This window comes from Exophiala bonariae (assembly GCF_035927105.1).
Source record: "Exophiala bonariae strain CCFEE 5792 chromosome Unknown scaffold_1, whole genome shotgun sequence".
NCBI lineage: Eukaryota > Fungi > Ascomycota > Eurotiomycetes > Chaetothyriales > Herpotrichiellaceae > Exophiala > Exophiala bonariae.
In genome coordinates, this window is record NW_027042476.1 from 2,564,627 (window position 1) to 2,588,790 (window position 24,164).

Below are 24,164 nucleotides of genomic sequence, written 5' to 3' on the forward strand. Positions count from 1 at the left end.
TTGTTGGTGACTTCCGTCTTTCTCTATGTGACCAAGTCCAGACATTGCTGTGGCGGTGCTGTCGAGTTGGACTTGACAAAGAAGGGACGATATCTCAAATCAACCAGTCGCGTTTATTTCTGGGTGGTGGTTTCTTGACTCGAGCACAGTGGACTGCATAAATACTCGAGTTAGACTTCGCGTATGTCGATACGTCATACTCCTCTCGGATACCATACCTAGGTGTCCATAAGTATCCATCCCTATTCTGAAGCCAATCGATACTTCATAGTCTATCCTCTCATAGCTAGATGTATATAGGTATCCATCCCCAGCCCCGTTCCCGTCCCTATCCTAACGCCAATCGCTCACTACGATACCATGAGTCGTCGCGCAGTGAGTTAAAACCAACGTCAATACAAATTCAGCACTGTGTCACACGGCATCTACAGTCCGTCTTGCGGCATACCCTCGACTCACCACGTCCCGTTCAAGTCCAAGTCCAATTCCATCGTCATTCCACCTTCACCTTCGCAATACCAGGTGGGTGCTCTCCATCTTAACGGCCGCGGGCCAGACAGAGTGTGTACAGTGTACGAAGCAAACCAATCTCTCGTCGCACTCATTTTGGGACAAGTAAGCACTTTTGACCGATCGATCTGATCTACGGGTGAAACCATGGTTATGTAAGACGTCCTTTTGGAATTGGAGTTGGACATGGAAATGAATTGGAAACGGCACCACTGTGGGCTTGAAATACCGGCACTGCCAGAGCCAGTGGACGGATACTCGTGGAGTGGGGACGGCACGTTGATGGCGGTGTCGTTGAGGTTGCTGGCACGGATATCGTCTTCATTCATGTCTGAAAGGTCCTTGCTTAGAGGAAGAAGAAAGTGGCACCGCGTTAATTAGTGGCGATAGATAGCAGCCATGATGTGGTTTTTGAGTGTCTAATGACTTTAATTTGTTTTTACCTTCGGGTTCGGTTCATGTATTGCCACTTTTTGTTCCGCACCGAGTCTATACATCGACAGAGTCCAGGCAATGGCGATTTGACCAAGTCTATCTCGACAAGAGAAGGTCTATTTCTTCCCCCTCTGATCTAATCTAAGCATACGCAGTTGTCGTCATCTAATGTCGTTTGATCCCAGGGGTCAACGACATGCGTCTACCCCAGCTGGCTCTTTTTGCTTTTGCCCATCATGCTCAGAGCATTCCGTCTAACCCGACAGCGATGGTATTCGTACTGCATCAAAATGGCATCCTCGACTGGTTGAAGTCATCCACAAGACATTGTGGCTCAAGCACCAGCAAAGTGTCCTGGTTGTTAGAGGAACGAATCGATAAGTAGTAGGCGTTCGACTACCATTGCCCGAACGGCGTCGGCCTGTGGCGATTCTGGTACTCGTGTTCGTTTTCATAAGTCGTACTCTGTGTTTTGCCGTTCATCAAACCATTAAAGGACCAGCGCTAATCGTTGACTCTTGCGTAGACTGCATGAGTCCGCCGATATTCAAATTAGAGACAAGTCCGATGATACGAGGATGACCAAAAGTAAGCGGCCCATGCGTCGTCCTTGAAAGGGATGCATTGTTCTTTCCATTTTCATACCATGATGAGCCTAGGCAAAAAAAAGCAGTGTGGCTAAAGGCTGGTAACTGTCAAAGCAAATTACATGAAGGCGACCCTTACAGGAGGTAAAATGCTGCGATGCTCGTGTTGAGGATGGTGGAACAATCAAGGATCAAACTTTGGGTCCAGTGATTTTTTTCGTGACGGTCTTGACCGCAGATTCCTCACGACTCAAAAGCCACATGAAAAGCATTTGGATCACAAAGGCATAAATGGCAAGAAAATAGGTGCGCTGATTCTTCCTGGTGCGTGCCATAGTGTAAGGAGTGCTATTCCCAGGCATTCCTGTGGGATCATTGGAAGTGTCTGGAAGCAGAACGTATTTGAGTGATCGAAGCTGCAGGTTAGGGAATATCAGTGGATGATCAGAGGATAGAGCTAGGGCAGCGAACATAACGTACCAAGAAAAAAGCATTTGCATACCAGGTATAGATGAACAAGGTCCATCCAACCCAGTTGTTGGTGCCACGGCCACCAGTCAAAAGCTCGCTGAGGAAGAGGGTAAGAATGACTCCGACGAACTTGTAGCCAGAGTAAGCGAACAAGTCGAGAAATTGCGAGTCGTTGGTGATGGCTAAGAAGTACATAGCGGCTCGGAGAATGATAAATTCAAACCCAACAACGAAGAGAGCGGTACTCGTGATGCTGCCTAGTAACTCGGGGTGGAAGGAACCTCTTATTCCGGCAAGAACGGTGGAAAGGAGAATATATGTGACCAGAGCCATGATAGGGATGTACATATCGGGAGAGTTGAGGTCGTCGCGGGGTGGGAGGTAGTTCAGAGAATAAGATTGTTGAGAGACATGGCCGTCGGGATTGGTAGATGATGTGGCCATTCTGGTCTGTTGTCTGGTCCAAGGTTTGTGCCTCCATGGAAACAGAACAAGTAAGAGTTTCCGCACGACGTAAGAATTGGAAACATTGAAGTAGTGTTTAAGAGCCGAGACAGGAACCAGACGATTTAACTGCGAGGTACAGTCAGCATGATGGACGAGTGTGACCACGTTAAGATAATGAAGGGTGAGTTACATTCTGCTCCATGTATTCTTGGCCCGCCATAACAGCAGTCTTTCCAACCTGGAAGCCCATCTGAGCAGTGGGATCATTGATGAAGCCACCAAAGCCAGCGGCTCCTCCAGTCCCGGCAGCTGGGGACGAGAAAGGATTACCATAGCTATTGAGTTGTGGTTGAGACTGCTGCTGCTGACTCTGATAGGAGGCTGGTGGAGGAGGAGATCTCATCATGGGGACCTGGGAAATATGCTGGGGTCGAGGATGAAAGAGTTCGGGGGACTTTTGTGGCGGGGAGAAAGGTTGCCGTTGCTGCATATTGACGGAAAACGAGGGTAAAGACGACCAGAATTATGTAGATCGCAGATGTCACAGTCAAGTGTGTGATGTGCGGCTTGCAATGCTTGTGAAAGAGAGTCAGGGTGGTGGAAAGGCCAGATCTCGCATGGAGCGTGATATGTCAATAATAGTGGGCGAGTCGAGACAAACGAGGTGAGTTACTACTCGGTAGTATCTTGGTATGGAGTACTACCTGGAAGGAAAAGTGTCATTGTCGATGATTGACACAAACGGCAGCCCGAGCCTTGAGCCGCAGGCGGAGTTTAGTGATTGCCAAGCCTCACTAAATCCGCCCCACGTGTCCTTTGTTAAAGTGGCAAGAGCAGTGGGGTCGAGTCCATGTCCATGTCGATGGCTCCTTCCTTAGATGCCTCGAAGCCCAACTCAAGTCGCAACTGCCAACTGCACTGGCACATCACTTCCCTTACCCTCAGATAAAATACGCGGATCCCTCTGGCAGGTTACAATAAGAGACAGACCAAGTATCGCCTGCGCTCGCACTCCATTAATTTCGCACATTCCGATCGATTCTATCCAAGTCCACTCCAGCACCCTCCCAAATGTTAGACGCCTTCGAGATCCTCACCACCTCCGGCGTGGTCCTTTGGTCCCGGACCACCACGACCATTGCCGCCACTGCGGTCAACACTCTGATTAACGATGTCTTCATCGAAGAAAAGGTCCGCCCTGTCCTCACAGCCTCCACCAACCCTACCTACAAGCATGAGAAATACACTCTGAAATACACTCTGGTCAAAGACTTGGGTCTGATCTTCGTCGCTGTCTACCAATCTCTTCTCCACCTTACCTGGGTCGACAAATTACTTGATGATATCCGCACCATCTTTGTCGAGGTTTACAGAGGCCAGTTGGAGGAACTCGACTACGCCGCCCTCAAGTATCCTTTTGATAAATACTACGATGAGGAAATGCGCAGGTTGGATCAGTCGACTGGCGGTGCTGTTTCCGCACAAGCCCCTCGAGTTCAAGTCGAGGAGGAGAAGCAACAGAGTGCTGAAGGGGCGGACACAGGGGGTCCTCCTCCACCAGATCTGCCTCAGCTTCTTAAGGCGCAGCCTCGAGCTGTGCCTAATGGTGACTCTAACCAGAGTACACCTATTCAGTCCCCTGATTCTTCCCGTCCTACGACCCCACTACCTGGCATTGCTAGCCACTTGTTATCCGAAAAGGCAAGACCGGGAAGCCGTGGCTCCCGCCGTTCAAGGAAGGCCGCCAATGTGTCCTCTGCCAACGTATCCTCTGGCGACGAAGCAAGACGACCAAAAACACCCAGATCCACAACAAAAAAGGGAAGAGTCTGGGATGCCGATGGAATGGCTGACGAAGCCGAAGACACCAATCTCGACTATTCTGTCGTCGAATCTGATGCAAATGGCGACTCAGCCATTCGATCGCCTCTACCCGAAGCCATCAGCCAAGACAGTTGGGGTACAAAGAACAAGCAAGGCCAATTCGTACTCAAGGATCTTGACGATGAAGTCTCAAACATTTTGAAATCCGTCGATACTGCCAAGGCAGACGCCAACGGCGCTGGGAGCACCAGATTCGGTGCCATTTCCGGCTACTTTAGGAACATTGTGGGAGGCAAGACTTTGTCCAAGGATGACCTAGACAAGCCCTTGAAATCAATGGAAGAACACCTGATCAACAAGAACGTTGCTCGCGAGGCCGCCACTCGCCTTTGTCAAGGAGTTGAGACGGAAATGGTGGGCAAGAAAACTGGGGCATTTGAATCCATTGACACAGCTTTGAGACCAGCCCTGGAAAATTCTCTACGCAAAATCCTCACACCCAGATCCTCCCTAGATCTTCTCCAACAAATCGAGTCAGTCGCGAATCCCTCGGGATCCAAATCAAAACCACGACCATTTGTAATCACAATCCTTGGTGTCAATGGTGTCGGAAAATCTACCAATCTGTCTAAACTATGCTACTTTCTTCTGCAAAACAATTATCGTGTGCTTATAGCTGCAGGCGACACTTTCCGGTCTGGAGCAGTGGAGCAACTCAATGTTCATGTCCGCAATCTGAGAGAATTGACAGCTCGAGAAAAATTGGGAGCTGTGAGCATTTACGAACGAGGCTATGGTAAAGATGCGGCCAATGTAGCGAAAGATGCGGTCGCATTTGCGGCTGCCAATGATTATCAGGTCGTTCTGATTGATACTGCGGGTCGAGCGCATACCAATACTCAACTAATGGCTTCATTGGAAAAGCTGGTAGATTTTGCCCAGCCTGACTTGATCTTGCAAGTCGCAGAAGCTCTGGTGGGAAATGATTCGGTAGGACAAGCCCAAAATTTCACCAAGGCTTTGGGAAAGAACAGAAAGCTCGACGGATTCATTGTGTCGAAGATTGACACAGTAGGATCTGGGATTGGAACTATGATCAGCTTGGTCCACGCCACATCAGTGCCAGTACAGTTCATCGGAGTTGGCCAACATTATGGAGACCTTCGACAATTGTCAGTCCCTTGGGCGGTCAATATGCTCATGAGCTAGGTGAACAGCACGATTGCCATAATATGTATCCTGAAAGAGTACAATCCCAGTTGGTCTAGTCATCGATAAGTTGGCTTTCCTCAACACATTTCTGAGTCAATAGCTCCCATACAACCTTCGGTTCAGTGCTGTCCAAAGTCCAATAATGCAATCTCAGTCTCTGATACAATACTTTCTTTTAGTGAACTAAGTGGTGCTCTGTCGTTGTTCCTACTTCCGTTCCATTCTCATCATAATCCATCCACCCTCCTAAAACAAACACTCGCAACGCCCTGGCCCTTCTGGCCTCCAAACTGAAAGACAGGGTATTTGATCCGACCGTAGATCTCCAGACCAACCCCGCCGCCGCCACCTCCATCGAGTCCCTCTCCCACCGTAAACCATTTCACGACCTCCTCCTCCGTCCAGTTACAACTCGTCACCAGCAAGAACCCACCAGGCCTAACCATCCGTGCCACTTTCGCGGGGTACAACTCACATACGCGCCTCTCCACTCCCGTACCCGCACCCACCGGGGGTTCATGCACGGTCGCGGACGAAAGCGAAATCGCATCAAACGTGCCCTTGTCAAGGACGAGATCGAACCCACCCGCTTCATTCGGCCACCACGGCAACAGAGACGAGCCGGAGTTCGGGTCATCGTGGATCAAATCCATGGTCTCGAAGCTGATCGTCTCACTCTCACCCTCACCGGTTGCAGCTGTCTCCCGATCCGAAAACTGATACTGTCGCCACAAGCGTCGTGCCAAGTCGACACTCGGCCGCGAATAATCCACGCCGAGCATGCGCCCGCGATATCCGCCGTCGCGACGCAGCGAGAACAGCGCGCTGCCGTTGCCCGTGCCGAGGTCTAGGACTGTTGGGTTGCGGCTGGTGGTGACGTCGTGTCTCGACAAGTACGCCGGTGACAACGGGAACGATGCATCAGTCAGATATGCCAGTGTCTTGGCCGGTGCGCCGACGTCGTCGAACCATGATTCCAGTTCGGACGGATTGGGGGGCGCATGGTCGTTGGAGTCTTCTTCGTCTTCATCGAGAGCGTTGGTCTCATCGCCCGAGTCATACCCGTTGTCCAGGTCGTTTTGGTAGTATCTGTCCCAGCTGAAGGAGGGATAGAGTCAATACATTTAATTCTAAGACGTGGAGTTGCAGGATTTGTGATGCGAATTAGGGAGGCAATGACATGAGATATTCAAGGTACAGCTGATGTGAACCTGGAGTGGGGGCTAAGACGCACTCACTACTCCTTTGTTCCCAACTCGCTGGGATCGAGGTGGTTAGGGTGTGTTTGCAAAGGTGGCTGTCCCGATGCCATGCTGCTTCGATTGCTGCCGATTCTGAGTCAATCCAGGTTCTTGAGGCGTCAATTAGTCATGTCAGCCACAACTTAGTCGTACACATGCCACCATCAGCCAGAAATATAACGACAAGCAATCGAAGAAGGGTCGAGGTCTGAGAAAATTATGCGAGAGCGAAATATCTTATCTTATCTTATCGATAAGACTGGTTCCTGAAAAAAGCAGCCTCGTTCCCCTCATCTCAGCCTTGCGATATTTGCACCATCGAACTTTCCCCCAATCGATCCTCCTCTAGTCTTTTGCTTAGAGGTAGAAAAGGATCAGAGTGGTGATACTCATAAAGCCTGCTGCACGAGCACAATCTAATACCTCCAATCTCTCACCATCCCAAACCCGCCCAAAATGTTCTCATCACGCATCTCCACACCCCTGACATCCGACCCCACAGCCGAAGACATATTCGAATCCGCACTCTCGACGCTCTTCACCGACGTGACGCAGAACAGGCACGGCACACCTGGCGCCAGCGTCACATACCACTCGCCGCGCTTCGGGCCCATCTCTCTCCGCATCCCCACACACCCGGATGTCGAGGACGGGAGAAACCTCTTCGCCCATTACTTGTGGAACTCGGGCGTGATTGCGGCGGATGCGATTGAGGTTGCGAGCGCCGTTGAAGATGTGGATGGCGGGGGCGATGTGGGGAATGGCGAAGATGATACAGGTATGGCGAATGAGTCTCCTGAGGCGGGAGCGACGAGGGTGGTTGATTGGGGCAGGCGGCGCTATTGGAATGTCAGAGGGAAGCGGGTTCTCGAGTTGGGCGCCGGTACGTGATATCGATTGAAAGGGAAACGCTGAAGAAGGAAAGCGATTACACACATCTCAACCTGTCCATAACCTTATTTTGATGCTCCGTCAAATGTGTATCGTCTGTCCGACGACACGGCATTGCACAGCAAGAAAACGGGATAACACATGGAAGGAAACCACTACGAGCCTGCCCAGCTGACGGATTCTTCTTCCCAACAGCAACAGCACTCCCCTCCCTGATTTCCGCCCTCAGTGGCGCCGGAACCATCACCATCACTGACCACCCGTCCTCGCCCGCCCTGACAATGGGTGCGATCGAACAGAACGTGCGTGAAAATATCACGGCTCGGAGGAAACAGTGCGACGGAAAGACAGGGCCTCCTGAAGGCATCTCTACCACTGCCACTGACCTCACTACCAACATCCAAGTCCTCGGCTACGTATGGGGCACGGACACAATGTACACGACGCAGAGCTATGGGCGACCAGCGCCGCCAGAGCAGCAGCCACAGCCGAACACGTACGACCGCATCGTCGTCGCTGATTGCTTATGGATACCGTTTCAGCACGGGAATATCGTCAAGACGATACTGCGGTACCTTACGGCGCAGGAGACCGGGCCAGAGCACGAGGAAGAGGCAGAAGACCCACCCTGCGCACTGGTCATCACGCCGTTCCACACTGGGAGAGGTATTGTGCGGAATTTCTTTGGGCTCGCAACGGGGGAGTGGAAGGGTTATGAGGATGATGATGGGGATGGGCAGGGAGAAAGGGATCCTGAGTTGGCGGATGTGTCGGGGAAGTTGAAGGCCTTGGAGATGTTTGAGATTGATGTTGATGGGATCAAGAGGCCGTGGCAGCCAATACGGCAGGATGAGACCAAGAATCAGGCGAAGCGGTGGTGTGTCTGTGCTGTGTTGGCGAGGAGGTGAGGGCTGAATCGACGTGCTTTAGTAGCATCGATGCAGGCGAGAACCGCCTGAGCAAATAAAATCCAGGACAAACGGATGAAGGAATGGGTTATGACCCTAAACTTCAAACCCATGCATAGTGGTTTAAAGGCAGCTCCATAATAAGGCCTTGTTGTATCATTATGTAATGTACAACTCTTTTGTAGGTGGAGATTTAATGCCTACAAACCTCCAATTGACTCACCAATTGAATCGAATTGGTCAGTATCTCTCATCATGCATTCATCCCGGAGATCAATCCTTGACCATGGATGCTTCAGCGCTGGCCCTGAAACCACCCGAGTATGCCGTTTCTCCTCGTTCTGAGCACTGGTCGCCGCCTATGTGTCCGAGTCCAACATTTCGTCCTTCCCATGATGTTAACACTCCCAACGCCATCGCTAAACGAATGAAACAATCATGACTTAAAAAGAAGGATGCATCCTATCAAAGTTAAAACCGGACGAGGGATTCGGAGGAGGCAGTTGAAAATAATACCGATTATCGAGGGGATGTGTTCTCGTCAATTCCGATGCAGACACATTCGACATCCTTGGAGCTTTGGAAGCAGGAACGTCCTCATCATCACTCAAGGTCAGATCAATGACATCCTCCCGTGGCCGCTTGCTCGCCGATTTCGGGGCGGACATTGATGGTGCTCTGGAATCTTCCCTCGAGGATAATGGTGGAGTCCTGACAGTATGAGGCGTAAGTGTGTCCACTTTGGGCTTTGTGAATGGATCGTCTCGTATTTCAACTAGATCATCATCCTCATCTTCTTCACTCGGTGTTGGATTACTTCGACGATTGTTGTTGTTGTTGCTGTCGTCTTCTTTCTGAAGTTGCCATCTACCATCAGGGTTCACTGTGACAGCCTCGGTTTCCGTCGACGTCGAGCTCAAAATATCGTTCACATATTGGTCAAGAGCTAGATTTTCCCAAGGTGCCGGTTTGTTGCAGATGGGGCAGGTCCAGGTCGGAGCTTGCTCTTGCAACTGTAAGTACGCAGCAGCATCAAAACACTGGTTGTGGTTACAACCGATCGATCGGCAAGGGGTTGTGATTCGAGTATATGCGACCGGATCCTTTAGAGATAGGACACTCGAAGTTGCAACAATCTCATCCGGATCTTCAGCTTTGGTTCGCACTAGTGAAATCAGTCGATTGACCACAGAGATATGAGACGAGGATGACTCACTTTCTCGCAGAACTTGGTCCTTGGTGATGACTCTTCCGCGTCTGAGCTCAGCTACCATTGCCGGGATGGACTTCTGTTGAACCAGGTTCACCACAAGATAGAACTTCTGTTTTTGTTTGTCCTGTTCAGCATGATAATTCTTGACTTAGATACCGGGCTCTGACAAAAGAAAGAATAACAAAAAAGCAAAGGAAATAACATGGGGGCGCACCTTGGTGGTCAGAGCATAGACCATCTCAACCGAGTTGGGATAATTGGCCTTTTTCCGAATGAGATGAGTGATGTCTGCAGGCCTGGTGGAACCAGGTTTATTCTTGAGACCCCTCAAATTGGCTTTGACTTCATCCGAGTTGCATTTGAGTTCCACATTATGGGGGAAGGCAATCTCGGATTCCTTTGATAGCGGTTGAAAGCCTTCAGCAGCGCAGAAGACCATTATTCTGCATGATGGATCCCGCGCTAGTTGGTCTACAAGACCTTGATCAAAAGAAACTGTCAGTCGTGCCGTGTCACGAGTGGCCTCACGGGCTGTTGTTGTCAGTAGGCTGATGAAAGAATCGACTGATACTTTAGTGAGACTCACCTTTGCATTCGAGAACTGTGGTTAGGGATCTTGTAATCGTGTAGAAAGGAGAGTTCTTGAATGAGATCCGATCTGTCCCGCATGTTAGAGATACCTGTGATCTTGATCCTGTCCCTCACTTACTCGACAAAGAGTTTGAACCAGGCATATTGTAAGAAGGATGTGGAACAGGGGAAGAGTAATGAGGAGAAGCCGAAGACGTTGAATTGTGGGGAGAATAAGGCGACGGGTAGGCAGATGAGCCATATGTGGGAGGAAAGCCACTAATATTGCCTCGCACTCTGGTCAAACCAGCCTGGTCACCAGCCATGCGCAGCCTCTCGATATCTGAGTGAGTTGTAGTGTCAGAAGTGAAGGAAAACGACGATGAAATAATTTCATCTGAATTGACTGCCTTACGTGCAATAGCCCTGACCTGTAATTCATTCTTGACACCACTAACAGGTAAACCCTCTGTTCTAAGGAGGATCTTCAACTTTTCAACGGTCAAAGTCTTGACACGGGCAGTCATCTGCGAGGCCTGCTCCTGCGACGAGGCATACGCCGAAGTTGCCATAGCAGCGGGTTGAAAAGGTATCTTCGGACTGGTTGTTCTGACAAAGGTGAGGCTATTGAGGTTGGGCGGACATTTCTTTCGTACAAGGCCTTGCCAACATGAGTGGCAAGTGTGGAGTGTGTTTGATTCGTGTGTGAATGAACTCGAGAAGATTGATAGAAGGAGGAAGAGAGAGGGTGGGTGTGGATATCGAAAGAGAATTTGTGGGATGTCGTTGTCGTGCAAAGTCGCCGTCGGGTAGGTCAGTGGCAGTGACCAGTCAAGATGCGCGATGGCGATGGCCTGCGCAGGCAGTTATCACACTTGCTGCTTTAGCGGGGGAAGATGAGCTAGAGACTTGTTTTGATCTAGCGTCAGGCTAGTGCATGATATCGTAGTTTGACTGGCCAGGAAGTTGTCTTTAGCTGTGGTATTCATACAGTGTATTATTACCTTATCGATATCGGCAAATGCTGGCAATCTGTTGTAAAATTCCACTCCACTGAAATTAATTCTGAACCGCCTTTTCTCATGGTGCTCTCTCGGTCTTTCTTGGATCGACCACTCTATCACTGTACTCCCTCATCGTTCTAGCAACACAGATCACAATGGCAAAATCAGCGCGTTCCTCAAATACGAAACGCAACAACCGAAACCTTCGAGCAAAAGTGTTTGGTCCAGCTCACGATGCTCGCACCGCCCGCCTATCGGCCAAACTTCAAGAAATAGCTGCAAAACCTCGACCTACGGATGACAAAGTCATGCAAGTGGATGAGTCCGCGGAACAAGGAGGACAAGACCAAGACCAGTCACTCGGTGCCATTGTTTCCGACGATATGGACTTGGACGGCCTTCAAGCCAAATCCAAGAAGCCAAAAGTTGATCATAAACAACGACGAAAAGAGCACAAAGTCTCCAAGAGAAAGCCAAAACACCAGATGGTCTTTTCTTCCGAACGCGCACGAAAAGCTAAATTAGCTTCCAAGAGAAGTCAGCGTTGAGGCTGTCAGGCGTTCGCCCCTAGCTATGGACAAAGTCATGAAATACAGGAATGGAGGCACTCAGTGCATGATAGAAATCCTGGATCACGAATGCTATTTCCTACCCCTCCGCCCGCCGTACTCAACGATGACAGGATAGAGTATTAGCTGAAGGACGCAGTTGGGAGAACCACGAATCTCGACGCCAGCTGGGTGAGAGGTAACCACGATGGGATAGTTAAGGATTGCCGCGCTTTGCATGCTCCTTCTTTCGAGCCGCGCTTCATGAGGAAGCCACTGTCGTCGCTAGTAATGACATCTGCCTCGAAAGACTCTTCATCTCCCTTCTCTCATCCTCATCCTCAAACATCATCATTCACAGCACTGGCATAAAATATCTTATTACATCAAAGGTCAGCATCAGCTATCTCGCTTTCGTGTTCCAGAAGATCTATTCAAAGTCCCTCTTTACAATCTCACCGGCTTCCATCTCTCCTTCAAAATGGCAGCACCACCATACATTCCCAAGCGACAGCCAAATGGACCCCTGGGCTTCCTCAATTACCCTCCAGAGATCATGAACAACATCTATCAACACCTTCTAGTTGACCACGATCAAGTGTTGGCCCTCCTTTGCTCAACAAATGCCAGGCTCCGCCAACTCAATCTCAAACGTCGCATCCATAAGTTGAATCAACCCCAAGATCAAGTCGAGTGGTCTCACCTGTTCGATTCACACTATTACGTGGATAGCACTGGGCTTTCGGCACAATTCCTCCGTGTCTGCAAGAGATTTTGGCTTGAAGGGTCTCCAGTCCTGTACGGCAACTTGACTATTGCCATGCGTCCTTCAAATAGACCTGATCCCTGCCACACGAAACAGTTCCCTAAGAACTCCCCGTACATTCTGGCATGGGCCAAAAAACTCATACTCAAGATCGACTTTTTGTCGGCTATTCGCTACGCAGGTTGGACGGGATAGGACCTTTTCCACAACGATCTTGTTGGCAGACAGCACGTTTCAGTGATTCAATCCGGGGGGCGGCTGAACTCATCTGTAGGACGAATGAATAGAGCGATGTCTATTTAATGGAGTCGTCAGAAGAAGATGTCGGGCAGACAATGGCGTTGTTGGAAGAGGCGATCGGGTAGGCGATGGTGTTTCACATGACTTCGATACCGAGAATGTATTTAAAATGAACCAATCAATGCTCATGAATTCCATACTGCTTCAAAAGTTTGTACAAACTCCCTGTTGTGATTCAGGAGCACGCTCTATTGCATCGCTTAATACCAGGGGCCGGCGTGTGTACAGATTTAATGACAGACACTGTACAGTACCCGCTAATTGCCACGTATTATAGCTCGTAAACAGTGAGGCACGGTCACAAGCAAGCACGATACGTTTAACACAACCACCGGTGAATCACAGATGGACAAAACTGCCGTCATCACGAGACATTACGACCCAACACGGAGAGGAGAGGAGAGAAACCAGAGAACTTCATGGGACTTTTTCTTATATCCCGGCTATGAGAAGAAGAGAAGTGGCAAGAGAAGGGACCAGGAAAAAGCTACAACAAGCATGTGAAGCAGTTAGACCGTTGCATGGACGGAGCATCCGAAATAAATAAACACTGTGCCGAGACAGATAGATGGTTTCCCTTGGGTGGGGAGGTAGTCAAGCTCTGTCCCCCATCTATCATCTATTCCGTTGCTCCGCTCCGCTCCACTCCTTTCACCACGTACGATACCTCCTCGTGGGCCGCTTACCGCTGGTAACAAAAGTCGTCGGGGCGGGAGTGCGCTTCGGCTTCGAGGACGAGGGCGGCGGCTTGGTCGACGCCGGCTTCTTCGAGGGGGTGGTCTTGCCAAAGCGCGAATTTCCACTCTTCAACTGGTAGACGTTCAGCTTGGCGGTGCCGCCGCAGTTCTCCTTGGGGTCGCCGACACACGTGGTCGAGCAGTCGGCGTCGGTGAGGTTGATGGCGCCGTTGACGATGCCCGCGCCGTTGCAGAAGCACTGGTTGCCGTTCTCGACGCCCATCCAGTTGTAGCCCTTTGCGAAGCACAAGGCGGCGCAGGCCTCGACGGTGAGCGAGGACGACTCGGTGGCGAAACTGCCCATGTTGCTCGTGCTGCCCAGGGCGCGCGCCGTCCCGGGCTCCGCGTAGCACCCGTAGTAGCCGTACTGCACGCCCGCTTGGTTGGGCACGTTGACCGGGTCCGGGTTGCGCGGCTTCACGTACAACGTGTTGTTGTACATGGAGATGGCGTTGGGCCCGCCACAGGTCTGCTGCGTGTTGCCGGAACAGGGCATGTTGCATTTCGTGGACTGCAGGATCGAGCTGGCCGCGTTGATGACGCTACCCGCGAGGCATTGCGAGGCGAATTCCAGGCCGAAGAAGGGCAGGTTGAGGGCTTGGGCTCTCTGTGCGCAGAGGTCCACGGTCATTTGGCCCGAGGTCGTGAAGAGGCTCGAGAGCGCTCGTCCGCCTGTGGTTTCGCTGTAGCAGTCCAGGTAGGCGACGCCGGAGGCGCTGGGCAGTGGTGTTGCGGAGGTGCTGGTCGTGGAGGACTGGCTGCCTGTCGGATTGCTGCCGGTGCCGGTCGTGGACGAGGATGACGACGGCGTGTATGAGCCGAGAGACCACACTGAGAGGCGAGAGCCGCCACCGCAGAATTCTGTCTTGTCGCCGCTGCAGATCACGGAACAGTTGCCTTGTAGGACCTTCTCTGTGGTGATGGTGTTGCCGCAGTAGCACTCTGTCCACTTGTTAATTCCGGGGGGAAGAAGAGGTAGAGAGAAGGACAAAACATACCATTACCATATTCGGTACCGAAAAGTGCGAAATTCCCGCGCTTACAGAAGGCGGCGCAATTCTCCAATGACATGCCAGTATTGTTCGAGTACGATGTACCAGTCAGAGCTCTAGCACCGGTGCCTTCTTTGTAGCAGCCTCTGTAGGTCGCATTCTCACCACCGGGAAGTGACAAAGTTGACACGTCGGCCACCGGAAGACCCTTCAGAACAGGACCTGTGTACTGGTCATCCTGCCAGATGTGCATCAAACCTTGACCACCGCAGAATTGGAAACTGTCACCAGTACAAATCATGGCTGACTGCGACGAGCAGACTGCTGGAGATTGGAGCTCCCGACTGAGGGCACTCGCGCAATAACACTGCGACGCGTACTCCAAGCCGGCCATTGCGTAGCCATTCTTGCGGCAGAATGCCGTGCACGAATCGATAGTCATGCCGGTTTGATTGGAGTAGCTCATGCCGGTCAAAGGTCGAGGCTGGCCTGTGTCGAAGGCACATCCCTTGTAGGTGAAGTTGGCGACACTATCTCCTGGAACAGGTTTCGAGCGGGTCTTATAATCTTGGTTGTCGACGTAGTTGAGCGCCGGTTGAACGGGGCAGATGTTCTGTTGAGCTCGCGAGGGGCCTCCCGTGGGCGGATTGCAGCCGGGGAGAACCTTGAGCATGCCCTTGGTTGTCTCGTTCACGAGAGGTGCCTGCTCGGGACAGTTGCGGCTGAAGAATGGGTCAACGGAAGCGGCCAGTGGTGGGCAGAGACCGATTTGGCCACCGTTGGTGGCGTTGGCTCCCATGCACTGGCTAATGGCAGCGTCTAGAACGTCCACATCCCATCCGTTCTGGAAGTCGCCGTGAAAGCCGTAACCCGTGGTGTCGCCGTTCGAGAAGACGAAATAGCCACCATCGGATTGATCGATGCTGTTGACAGAGTAAATGACCTCGAAGAACAAGTGAGGAAATGTCTTGGGATGGGTTGGTGGGCAGATGCCGTTGTCGATGCCGGATAAATGGGCAACGTGGCTCTGGTCAGACTTGTAGAGATTGACGCCATCCCAGCAACTTGGGAATTGAATTTGAGCTCGTAATCCAGAGCTGCACTTCATTCGGTTGAAGCCTGGGGTTTCAGGCATAGGTCCACTGCTGTCCAAGCATGCATAGCTGACACGATTGGCGACAGGCTCACTACCATATTGTCTGTTTCCATATGTCAAGGTATTGGGGTCGTAGGCACGAAGAGCGGGATCTCCAGCGAGAACACGATATCCAGGGGGAAAGGCTGTCATGTTGACGGCACCTACGCCACGGTCGAGATAGTAAACAACAGTTCCATCATGGGGCACCTCTTCGAACATGCCGTTAGTGTGTCGATAGTACAACTGTGGCGTCCAGTAGGCGCTCTTGTCCTTCTGGATGCTACAAGAGGTACAATAGGCTGCTTGGTAGCTCTCATATGTTGAAGTGGTATTGAAGTCTGCGCTAGGGTCAGTCGAGATTCTATCAATGGGAGAAGGAGGTCTTACTGTTGGGGCCAGCAACAGTATGACAGTGCCCGGCGATGGCACCAGGGTTGATGATGGGGTCGATTCTACCCATCTGGATGGTGCCACAGACCATTCGCCAGAATGCCTCTACATCATCGAAAAACAAGCTAAGCACGAAGACCAGAAGGGCGCTTTGGAGAGTCTTCATTGTGGCGGATTGCCAGAGGGTGTCACAACGAGGAGAAGAGCCGATCTGGAGGGGGGCAGAGACAGGCGACTTACCGGACGAGACTGGGGAAGCCATGGTTTTGTTCTTACTGTGATAGATCAAAGGATATTCCTCTGTTGTTCTTGGGTGTATATCGACCGCAACGGGCGAACAGCTCAGACCTGATTGGTGGAATAGTTCTATCAGACATGTCTGCAACGAATGAGAGCAGTTGTGGCTTGCAAACAGGTGACTTCAGACAAAGGGTGAGGAGTAGTCATTGACAGCTCGCAAGCAGCCTCAACCACGTGACAGCAGTTGAGGAAGGACAGAAGACAATAAGCAGAAATCCGTCTTTGTTAAGAATATGTGTGGGGTGAGTCGAGCATGGATAGTATAGAGGAACAAAGGCGTCTGCCATTATGTCGATGTGGGGCCCTGCAGTGGTCAAGGCTCTGGTACGCAACTGTCCTTGCAACCCACCATGTGGCAGAGCAGACTAGAGATGAGAGAGCACCAGCCTGGTGAAATGAACACGGCGGGCTCCCCCATTTGGATAAGGCCACATGATCTGAGATAGGTATGCACATCAGAACTTGAGGTCGAGGAGGGCATTGAGACGATTCGGAGGTTTGGGTCGTGCCAAGACCACGCGTCGCGTGCCAATTGACGCGAACGCGTTGATTAATCCGAAAGCGGACGAGCCAAATCTCCAAGCTTGACGAACCTCGTCCAAGCTTCGTCGAGGAAAAACTAGCATCCCCCTGAAACCCGCCACAGCTCGAAGGAAAGAGAGTTGGAGCTTTGACTCAAGGTTCGCATGCAATCGTTTGGTATCTGCCAGGTGTATGATAACCACAAATTCTCCGAACGTGGACGCCTATCGTTCGCGAGACGAAACACGCGGCAGCCGTTTTCATTCCCAAGCATTAGCATTATCTGCACAAGGGAAGGAAAACAAGGTTCACTGCAGAGCCGTTGAGACTTCTCTTGCTCCTGTCGATCGATAATGCAGAGATGCAGAGACCCACGGGGTCATCGTAGATCGAGGCCATGGTGGCCCATCGGGTTGACCTGAGGACCCTGTGACGAGCTCTGAGTAAAGTTGTAAACCAGTGACGAGGACACTTGGACTGAACGTGTCTCGTCTCGAAATCAATCGGACCAGATGTAGACTAGTATGCTGGATTCTCAAGCTGTGCTTCATCCCGATCGCCTGGAAATAGGTCAGATGACGAACCCAATCCATTATCCATGGTGATTCAGATAGACACCCTGGTCATTTTTGTTCCGTCGGGCACCGTTTTGAAACTCAGGCTCCAGGGCTCTCTCTTGTCGCTGGCTTATCCTTATCCCTACCGTGTGACTCGGAGGCTGCCACGGGCGGTCGCCCACTTCCCTCCCGGCGCTTGGTCGATCCCTCCCTCCCTCGCTCAACTCAACTCAACTCACCTCACTCGTCCTGCATCTTGCCTCACCCTCCATCCGCCCTCCACCCTGCTGCATCTTTCCTGCACTGCACTCACCGCAACAACACAACGCATCCATTTCTCCACGTCACAAACAAACAAACAGTCAGTCCACTGCTCCACGAGCTGGCCTACATATCTGCGACCGACTGCGCAATCCCACCCGTCCTTTGTTTACATCGTTGCGCGCGTCAAAATATTCTCCAGCGCATTCGCAAGTCGCAAGTCGCAAGTCGCAAGTCGCAAAGATCACAATCGCCCACATCCACCCTTATCCAGTTTTCACCCGCACGCACACACGCACGTCACTGTCAACCTCCGGCGCATTGGCCATGCTACTCCCTTCAGCCTTCGCGTGCGAAGGCGCAGTCACTCAAGAGTCGAGGAGGCCGCAAAGACCCAATCTCCCCTCCTTCACACCCTACCAAGCGCGACTCTCAATCCAACCGCGCGCCAGTCCCATCGCCTCCAGTTGTCGTGCTCTACATGCCATACTAGGGGGTCCTGCTGTCGCACCACAACCTGTCGCAGCCTCACGACGCGAGTTGGGCAATCCATTCATACCATCAACTAAGCCTCTACAACCACGCCGCCTACCACCGCCCCCTCCTCCTCAGCGCGGCGAAAACAAGCGCAGGCGCAGCGAGTTTGAGGAAGACCTACTTCCATCCGAATCAATAGACATCAACATGCAAGACAGCCAGTGTACCCCGCCACAGGTTCGCACTCCCAAGCGTCGACGGAGAATCCCTCTGTCCATGCCGCTCGGTCTCTCCGTTGAAGACTTCCACGCGCTCGAGACTCCACTAGAGGAGGAAGATGTCGCGCTCGACATGCCCATCATCAGCCCGCACAACATCCCCTCAGATCAAGACTCAGCATATGGGTCATCCCCCACACTGGAGGAAGCAGAGTGGACACTCGAGGATGACCAGGCGCTGGTCGAGACAGTCCTGGAAAAGTTGAGATTGTCAAAGCGAGAGTGGAACGATTGCGCAAGACAGATAGGAAAGGACAAAGATAGTCTGGGAAGGCGATGGAGTCTGCTTGTCAGCGAGGGCAACGTGGGACTGAGGAGAGGAGGAAGAATGTCAAGGACAAATTTAGACGTCGCAAGTTGGTGACCATTCACGAGGCACTTATAGTGGCCAGGAACCAGACTTGAGCCCAGAGAACTTCTTGCTTGTATGATTATGCTTCTTTCGACGGCTCCAGCGAGCTCATTTGATACCCATATCTTTAGAAATACCAGAATATACCGTGCTTCATCATTCATTCATTCGGCCACTCAGTCGCATGGCTCATCTCTTTCACCTGCCTCGGTCGGCCCAGTTGTCCATTGTCCGCTGCAGTGGTTCGAAAAGCCCCGCAGCTTGATAGGCCAAAGATCTGGTCATTCAACACATGATTGACTGAAGTCCACGAATGGACCGTCAGCGGAACCCCGAGTATCAGTAGATATCTGTCAGACCATGCACAAGCGTCATATACAAATATGGCGCATGCCGTGTTGCAATGGTGAGGTATCCAGAACTAGTGTGAGTGAGTCGTGAGCCGAGCATAGTGGTGTGGAGCCTGCGATCTCCTCCAAATCAACATCCAGGGAACGAGGTGTCGTGTCCGCGTGGCAGCACAAGATGCTCAGAATCGAACCTCGTAGCTGCCGGCCTTGGTCATGTACCGGACCCATTTGACGCTGCTGTAGTTGTTCTTCTCAAAGACCTTCAAGTAGCGAACCAGCAGTCCGGAGCTGGTGAACATCAACAATGAGAAATTCATGCTTAGCGGAGGCCGCGACCATGCCTTTTGATTCGTCATACTCGTCAGGTGTGCTTCGGCGCTGAGAACGAATTCGCTTCCACCCACAAATCTCGCAATCTTCCATACCATGCAGTTGTTTTCGGGTTCGTATTTGGCTTTGCCTTGCGTCGTCCGTTCCGTGATATTAGCTGTATTCAGTGGTGTTGGGATCCTGATCACAACATTGGTCGCGAAAAGCTTGCTTCCATAGTTGGCTTTCACAGCTATACTGTATTCGACTTTGGTGGTGCCGACCTCGCGCACGATCGCATGGATCTTGAACGGTAGGTTGACATTCTCAACTGACCGGTAGCGCATCAACTCGAACTCGCCATCTGGAGGGACAAAAGATATAGTTCTGTCGGTCTCGAACTTGCCCAATTGGACACACTGATGAAATTGGCAGTCTTCTAACGTGACGGAACCTGCAGCTGCTCGCGTGGCTTTTCGTTTGCCGTCGACATTACCGACGGGGCCATCTCCTTGGGCAATATGACCCACCACCAGTTGGTCATTGAGGCCAAACTTGCATTCCGGCGTTCCAGTAAGGTAGGCTCGCATCACGATCTGACCTGTAACGTCTGCTCTTAGGACCGTGCCCGTTGCACTCATGAGGAGGTTCACATCTTCAATAACATCCACAAATGCCTCGTTCTTGCGGTACTTGATATCCCCTCTTCGCCATGACTGTGCACCTGTGGCTTGCATGGTGATTCTGGACGTGTCACTGGGAGGTGCGGAGACGGATCGAATGGCAGAGGAGATGTTGTCAGGAGTGATGTACATTTTCAGTACGTCCACATCGGTGTTCTGTGGGTAACCAAAGTCGAGTATTTCTGTATGCAGGTTAGTGGATGATCAGAGTGAAAAGGAACATTCGATCAAGAAGGTCTTCAACATACCGTCCAGCAGCTCGTACACAAGTACGAAATTATTCTTGACTGCATCTTCGTCAAATTTGCCAAAGTATTGTTTCCCCAAGCCAATCAGCCTGTAGACAAATTCAAAGACGATGGCGGCATTGGCATTACTCTTAGTGACGGCAACAATGTATATGTTTTCATGTTTGACATGACTGAAAGTCGTCGAGCCGAGGGTGAGAATAGGTGATCTGACTTGGGCATTGGATATGACTTGAATTCTGAAGATGTCTGCAAGTCGAGGACGACAGTCCGGACGAAATGCGCGGAAGATGAGATTCTCCCCCTTCTGATTGAACAATAGAATTCCACTCAACATATTGGCTCAGTTATATGGCCACATAGGGCCTATACAGCGATTGTCCAACTCCACATTCTTGAAGAAATGGATAGGGATGGACAACTGGGAGTACCTGAGTTGTAGAGCAACTGTGGTGACAAGGCAGGAGTGGATGACTTGGATTGGGAGTCGCGGTCGGCGGCCTCGGTGGCTGTTTATTCCGAGCCTTGGCAACTCCTAGCCCAGACACGAGAGAGCTCTTCTCTTCCTTTCCGACTAATCTAATGCAAGTGCCTGATCATACCAGTAGTCTTCAGGAGATTCAGATTAGAGATATGTTGCAATGTATGAGACACTCTTTTGTGCTGATCGTAAGAAGTCATTCAACGAGTTGGGTACTCTGGCTATCATGACAATATGTGCAAGCAAGTACTCAGATTGCTTCCCAATCACACTCAATTCCGTCACAACACCAGCCCAACACGCTTTTTACCACCAAACAGCCATTATAAACCCCACAGATGTTCATATCGACATTACCTACTCCATGATTTCAATGACTTCGCCTTGCCAACCCCATTGTTCTCTGAGATCTCTTACTCGTTGAGCGGTTGACGACCCAGTCTCCTTTTCAATATTTTGTAGTAGTTCCAGCACCACCTTCCTGTCCTCATTCTCCTCGAAGCACAGCCCTGCTAGGTAAAGAGAATGAACCATCTGTCGACTCACTGCCGGAGGTGGCTTTCCCAGTGCGATACCACAGATCTGGCGGCTGTGGTAATCGGAAGCCTCTGAGACATTCCTCATCATCTGGATTCGTTTGGCTAGATTACTGTTGTCCCTCTCATCCACTGGTTGGTTTGGGAGCAAAACTATTTGCGCAAAGTGATAGAGTTGAAGAGCTGCAGCACACATGGGGACGCTGAAAAATAGTCGGACAAATTTGTTTTTATGCTCTTCGCCTTGGTCTAGATCCGTCTGGGGCGAGGTGCTCATGGTTGCGTAAGGCTGAAACGTGAAAGGTAAATTGTCGAACCATTCCTCCAGCTGACGTCGTAGTTGATTCCACTGAGAGATACGTGTTTGTATAGGAGATGCTTGGGCCGCGCCTTGAGCCACAAAATTCATAACGCGGAGCACGATCCAGATCAACGAACAGGCGACCGAATCTTCTCGATCACTAGGGAGGTACACTGCCCCATTAGCGTTTGCGGCATCATCACCATGTTTCAGTACTCCATCCTCAGTTATCGGCAAACCTGCGGCCCTCCACATTGTTAGGTTTTCGGTATCGAGCCTTGTTCGAGTACGGTGGACGTAGGCAGCTAGATAATCTGCCCTCGCGAAATTCCAGAATGCGGCCCGCCCTGCTTTCATCGAGATGTAGGGATCGCCTCGAGGATGGGGAGCAGATACAGCTTGAGGAAGAATTTTCGTTTCCAGAAGTGCTTTGAAGCCATCTAAATGCCTAGGAAATCAGTTAGCAACAACATTGGGGCCTAGCGTGAAGCCCCAGGGCATGACAGGATTCGTGGATCACCCAACTGCGTCTTCTAGCTAGTACTTTACCTTGTAATCGTTGAGTATGGCTGGCGACTGGGTAGGAGATATGGTCCATGATCCACGAATTCTCTCATGCTCTGAGTGCGTGTCGAGAATCTAACAAGTCGAGTGAAAGCGGATTTCAATACTCTAACCCGAAGTGCCAGAACACGCAGGTTTCCGTATTTCAAATAGAAAGTAGCAGGGAATGCGTCTTATGAAATTTGACTTACTGTGACCAATCATTCGTCGATGAATCGAGCGTCTCGTAGAGCGAAAGCACCGATATAGCCGCCAGTAATGCCTCCATGTCTCCTCCAGACGATTGTTCTTGGAGCAGACGACGGCGCTTGTTTGAGACACTAGATTTCCGATTGTCTGGACCAGTAGCACTGGACTCCGATAAAGCTCTCATGGTGTTGTATCGCGATGCATGGCCGGTCAGGCCGGTCAGATCATTTCCTGGGTTGTTCAACCAACGTTGAAGAAAGATCCTCAGATACGATATCCCTCGGTCGTAGTAATTGGCAGCTTTGTAAAACCAATCTTTCGGCTGTGTGGCACTATCGTCAGCCCCTATTATGGGAAACAAATGCGCCAGTCCATCCCGGGGAGTTTTGTTGGCCATAAGTTGTCCAATCTGATTGGCAGCAACAGCGGCCATCGCTGAGCGCAACATGACGTTTTGCACCGCCTTAACGGGAACTATGCGGCTAAAGTAGGTATCGAGATCGAAAAGATCCATCCATGGCGAGATAGCTTGAACAAAATGCCGTGTCAAACAGGTTAGTTCGGTGGCACGCTCATTCAAATACTTCTGGCTATACTCTGTGCGCTTGCGACGGCCTTCGCTACTGCCACTGACGGAAGCGTAGTCACTGGCCAGGAAGTCTTCTTCTGTTTCAGGTTCGGCGGCATCGGTTGCGATGACCGGCAACCCAGGTATGAATCCACACGCATTATTGCCATTTGCGTAGTATTCGTCAATATCTAGGTCAAAATAGTCGTCATTCATAGAATAGTCCAAAGATACTTCCGAAGGTGCGTATTGCAATTGGCCTTGGATTAGTTTGGCTGTAGGGTGCTCATTTGATGCATAGTCTTGATCAAGGCGTGCACCAGGATTATATTGGAAAGGCGGTAAAGTATTGCCTGTGGTTGGACCACTTTCCGGTGGCGTAGCTTGTGCGGTGAACAGATTATACTTGGGGCTGAGTCCGAACAAAGGATAATCGCTATTCGCAAGTGGATATGGTCCAAGAAGCCTGTTCGTAGTGGGTGGCGTGGCAACGAGAGAGTGAGGCGATGGAAGAACGGGGGCAGCGCCAGATTGATACGGCGGGCTCCCATTGTTGAATGAATGATTGAAATGGGGAACATTTGTAGTCCGGTCATCGATCAGAATATTGGACATGAAGCTTGGTGATGACTTGCCAGGCGGCGCCGTCACTGGCGCCGTCGTCGAGGTCAACGTCGGTGCTGGGACAACTGGAAGAGCGGCCTCCCGAGGCGCATGTGGGATGGTCTGGAAACCGCCATCATACTTTTTCCTAACCTTTACTCCCTCATCCAGGAACTTGCGTTCGAGATCATAGCCGGTACATGGCCTGCCCAACTTTTCGCATCTTTGGCAACCAGGTAATCTCTTGTCGCACTACAAAGGATCAGTTCGGAATTGCTCGAATCTCCAAGAGCAGAAATTTACCTTGACCCGTCGTTGTCTACAAGAGTTGCAGGCACGATCTGCGTAGCCCGACGCGTCCACGCTTCCAGTATTGTCCATTCCATGCAAAAGTGGGTAAT

At 51.1% G+C, this 24,164-nt stretch overlaps 11 protein-coding genes across 11 annotated transcripts; 5 read left to right on the forward strand and 6 right to left on the reverse strand.

Annotated features, from left to right (window-relative positions):
• Positions 1-1,723: 1,723 nt before the first annotated feature.
• Positions 1,724-2,940, reverse strand: LTR84_000896 (uncharacterized protein; the record flags this gene model as incomplete). Its single annotated transcript, XM_064844525.1, has 3 exons — positions 1,724-1,948; positions 2,013-2,576; positions 2,641-2,940. The coding sequence occupies 3 exons, from the start codon at positions 2,938-2,940 to the stop codon at positions 1,724-1,726; spliced, it is 1,089 nt and encodes a 362-aa protein (XP_064712385.1).
• Positions 2,941-3,521: 581 nt separating this feature from the next.
• Positions 3,522-5,483, forward strand: LTR84_000897 (uncharacterized protein; the record flags this gene model as incomplete). The annotated part of the gene is made up of 1 exon (XM_064844526.1): positions 3,522-5,483. The coding sequence occupies one exon, from the start codon at positions 3,522-3,524 to the stop codon at positions 5,481-5,483; it is 1,962 nt and encodes a 653-aa protein (XP_064712386.1).
• A 230-nt stretch (positions 5,484-5,713) lies between these two features.
• Positions 5,714-6,798, reverse strand: LTR84_000898 (uncharacterized protein; the record flags this gene model as incomplete). The annotated part of the gene is made up of 2 exons (XM_064844527.1): positions 5,714-6,584; positions 6,728-6,798. 2 exons carry the CDS (start codon positions 6,796-6,798, stop codon positions 5,714-5,716), a joined length of 942 nt encoding a protein of 313 aa, XP_064712387.1.
• Positions 6,799-7,183: 385 nt separating this feature from the next.
• Positions 7,184-8,526, forward strand: LTR84_000899 (uncharacterized protein; the record flags this gene model as incomplete). The annotated part of the gene is made up of 2 exons (XM_064844528.1): positions 7,184-7,610; positions 7,814-8,526. The coding sequence occupies 2 exons, from the start codon at positions 7,184-7,186 to the stop codon at positions 8,524-8,526; spliced, it is 1,140 nt and encodes a 379-aa protein (XP_064712388.1).
• Positions 8,527-8,969: 443 nt separating this feature from the next.
• On the reverse strand, positions 8,970-10,881 carry LTR84_000900 (uncharacterized protein; the record flags this gene model as incomplete). Its single annotated transcript, XM_064844529.1, has 6 exons — positions 8,970-9,691; positions 9,743-9,863; positions 9,954-10,270; positions 10,326-10,397; positions 10,449-10,652; positions 10,725-10,881. 6 exons carry the CDS (start codon positions 10,879-10,881, stop codon positions 8,970-8,972), a joined length of 1,593 nt encoding a protein of 530 aa, XP_064712389.1.
• Positions 10,882-11,468: 587 nt separating this feature from the next.
• LTR84_000901 (uncharacterized protein) lies at positions 11,469-11,861 on the forward strand (the record flags this gene model as incomplete). Its single annotated transcript, XM_064844530.1, has 1 exon — positions 11,469-11,861. The coding sequence occupies one exon, from the start codon at positions 11,469-11,471 to the stop codon at positions 11,859-11,861; it is 393 nt and encodes a 130-aa protein (XP_064712390.1).
• A 481-nt stretch (positions 11,862-12,342) lies between these two features.
• LTR84_000902 (uncharacterized protein) lies at positions 12,343-12,822 on the forward strand (the record flags this gene model as incomplete). Its single annotated transcript, XM_064844531.1, has 1 exon — positions 12,343-12,822. The coding sequence occupies one exon, from the start codon at positions 12,343-12,345 to the stop codon at positions 12,820-12,822; it is 480 nt and encodes a 159-aa protein (XP_064712391.1).
• A 756-nt stretch (positions 12,823-13,578) lies between these two features.
• Positions 13,579-16,350, reverse strand: LTR84_000903 (uncharacterized protein; the record flags this gene model as incomplete). Its single annotated transcript, XM_064844532.1, has 3 exons — positions 13,579-14,606; positions 14,663-16,132; positions 16,182-16,350. 3 exons carry the CDS (start codon positions 16,348-16,350, stop codon positions 13,579-13,581), a joined length of 2,667 nt encoding a protein of 888 aa, XP_064712392.1.
• A 1,801-nt stretch (positions 16,351-18,151) lies between these two features.
• Positions 18,152-18,943, forward strand: LTR84_000904 (uncharacterized protein; the record flags this gene model as incomplete). The annotated part of the gene is made up of 1 exon (XM_064844533.1): positions 18,152-18,943. The coding sequence occupies one exon, from the start codon at positions 18,152-18,154 to the stop codon at positions 18,941-18,943; it is 792 nt and encodes a 263-aa protein (XP_064712393.1).
• A 517-nt stretch (positions 18,944-19,460) lies between these two features.
• LTR84_000905 (uncharacterized protein) lies at positions 19,461-20,858 on the reverse strand (the record flags this gene model as incomplete). Its single annotated transcript, XM_064844534.1, has 2 exons — positions 19,461-20,455; positions 20,522-20,858. The coding sequence occupies 2 exons, from the start codon at positions 20,856-20,858 to the stop codon at positions 19,461-19,463; spliced, it is 1,332 nt and encodes a 443-aa protein (XP_064712394.1).
• A 501-nt stretch (positions 20,859-21,359) lies between these two features.
• Positions 21,360-24,144, reverse strand: LTR84_000906 (uncharacterized protein; the record flags this gene model as incomplete). The annotated part of the gene is made up of 3 exons (XM_064844535.1): positions 21,360-22,287; positions 22,595-24,015; positions 24,067-24,144. The coding sequence occupies 3 exons, from the start codon at positions 24,142-24,144 to the stop codon at positions 21,360-21,362; spliced, it is 2,427 nt and encodes an 808-aa protein (XP_064712395.1).
• Between the last annotated feature and the right edge of the window lie 20 nt (positions 24,145-24,164).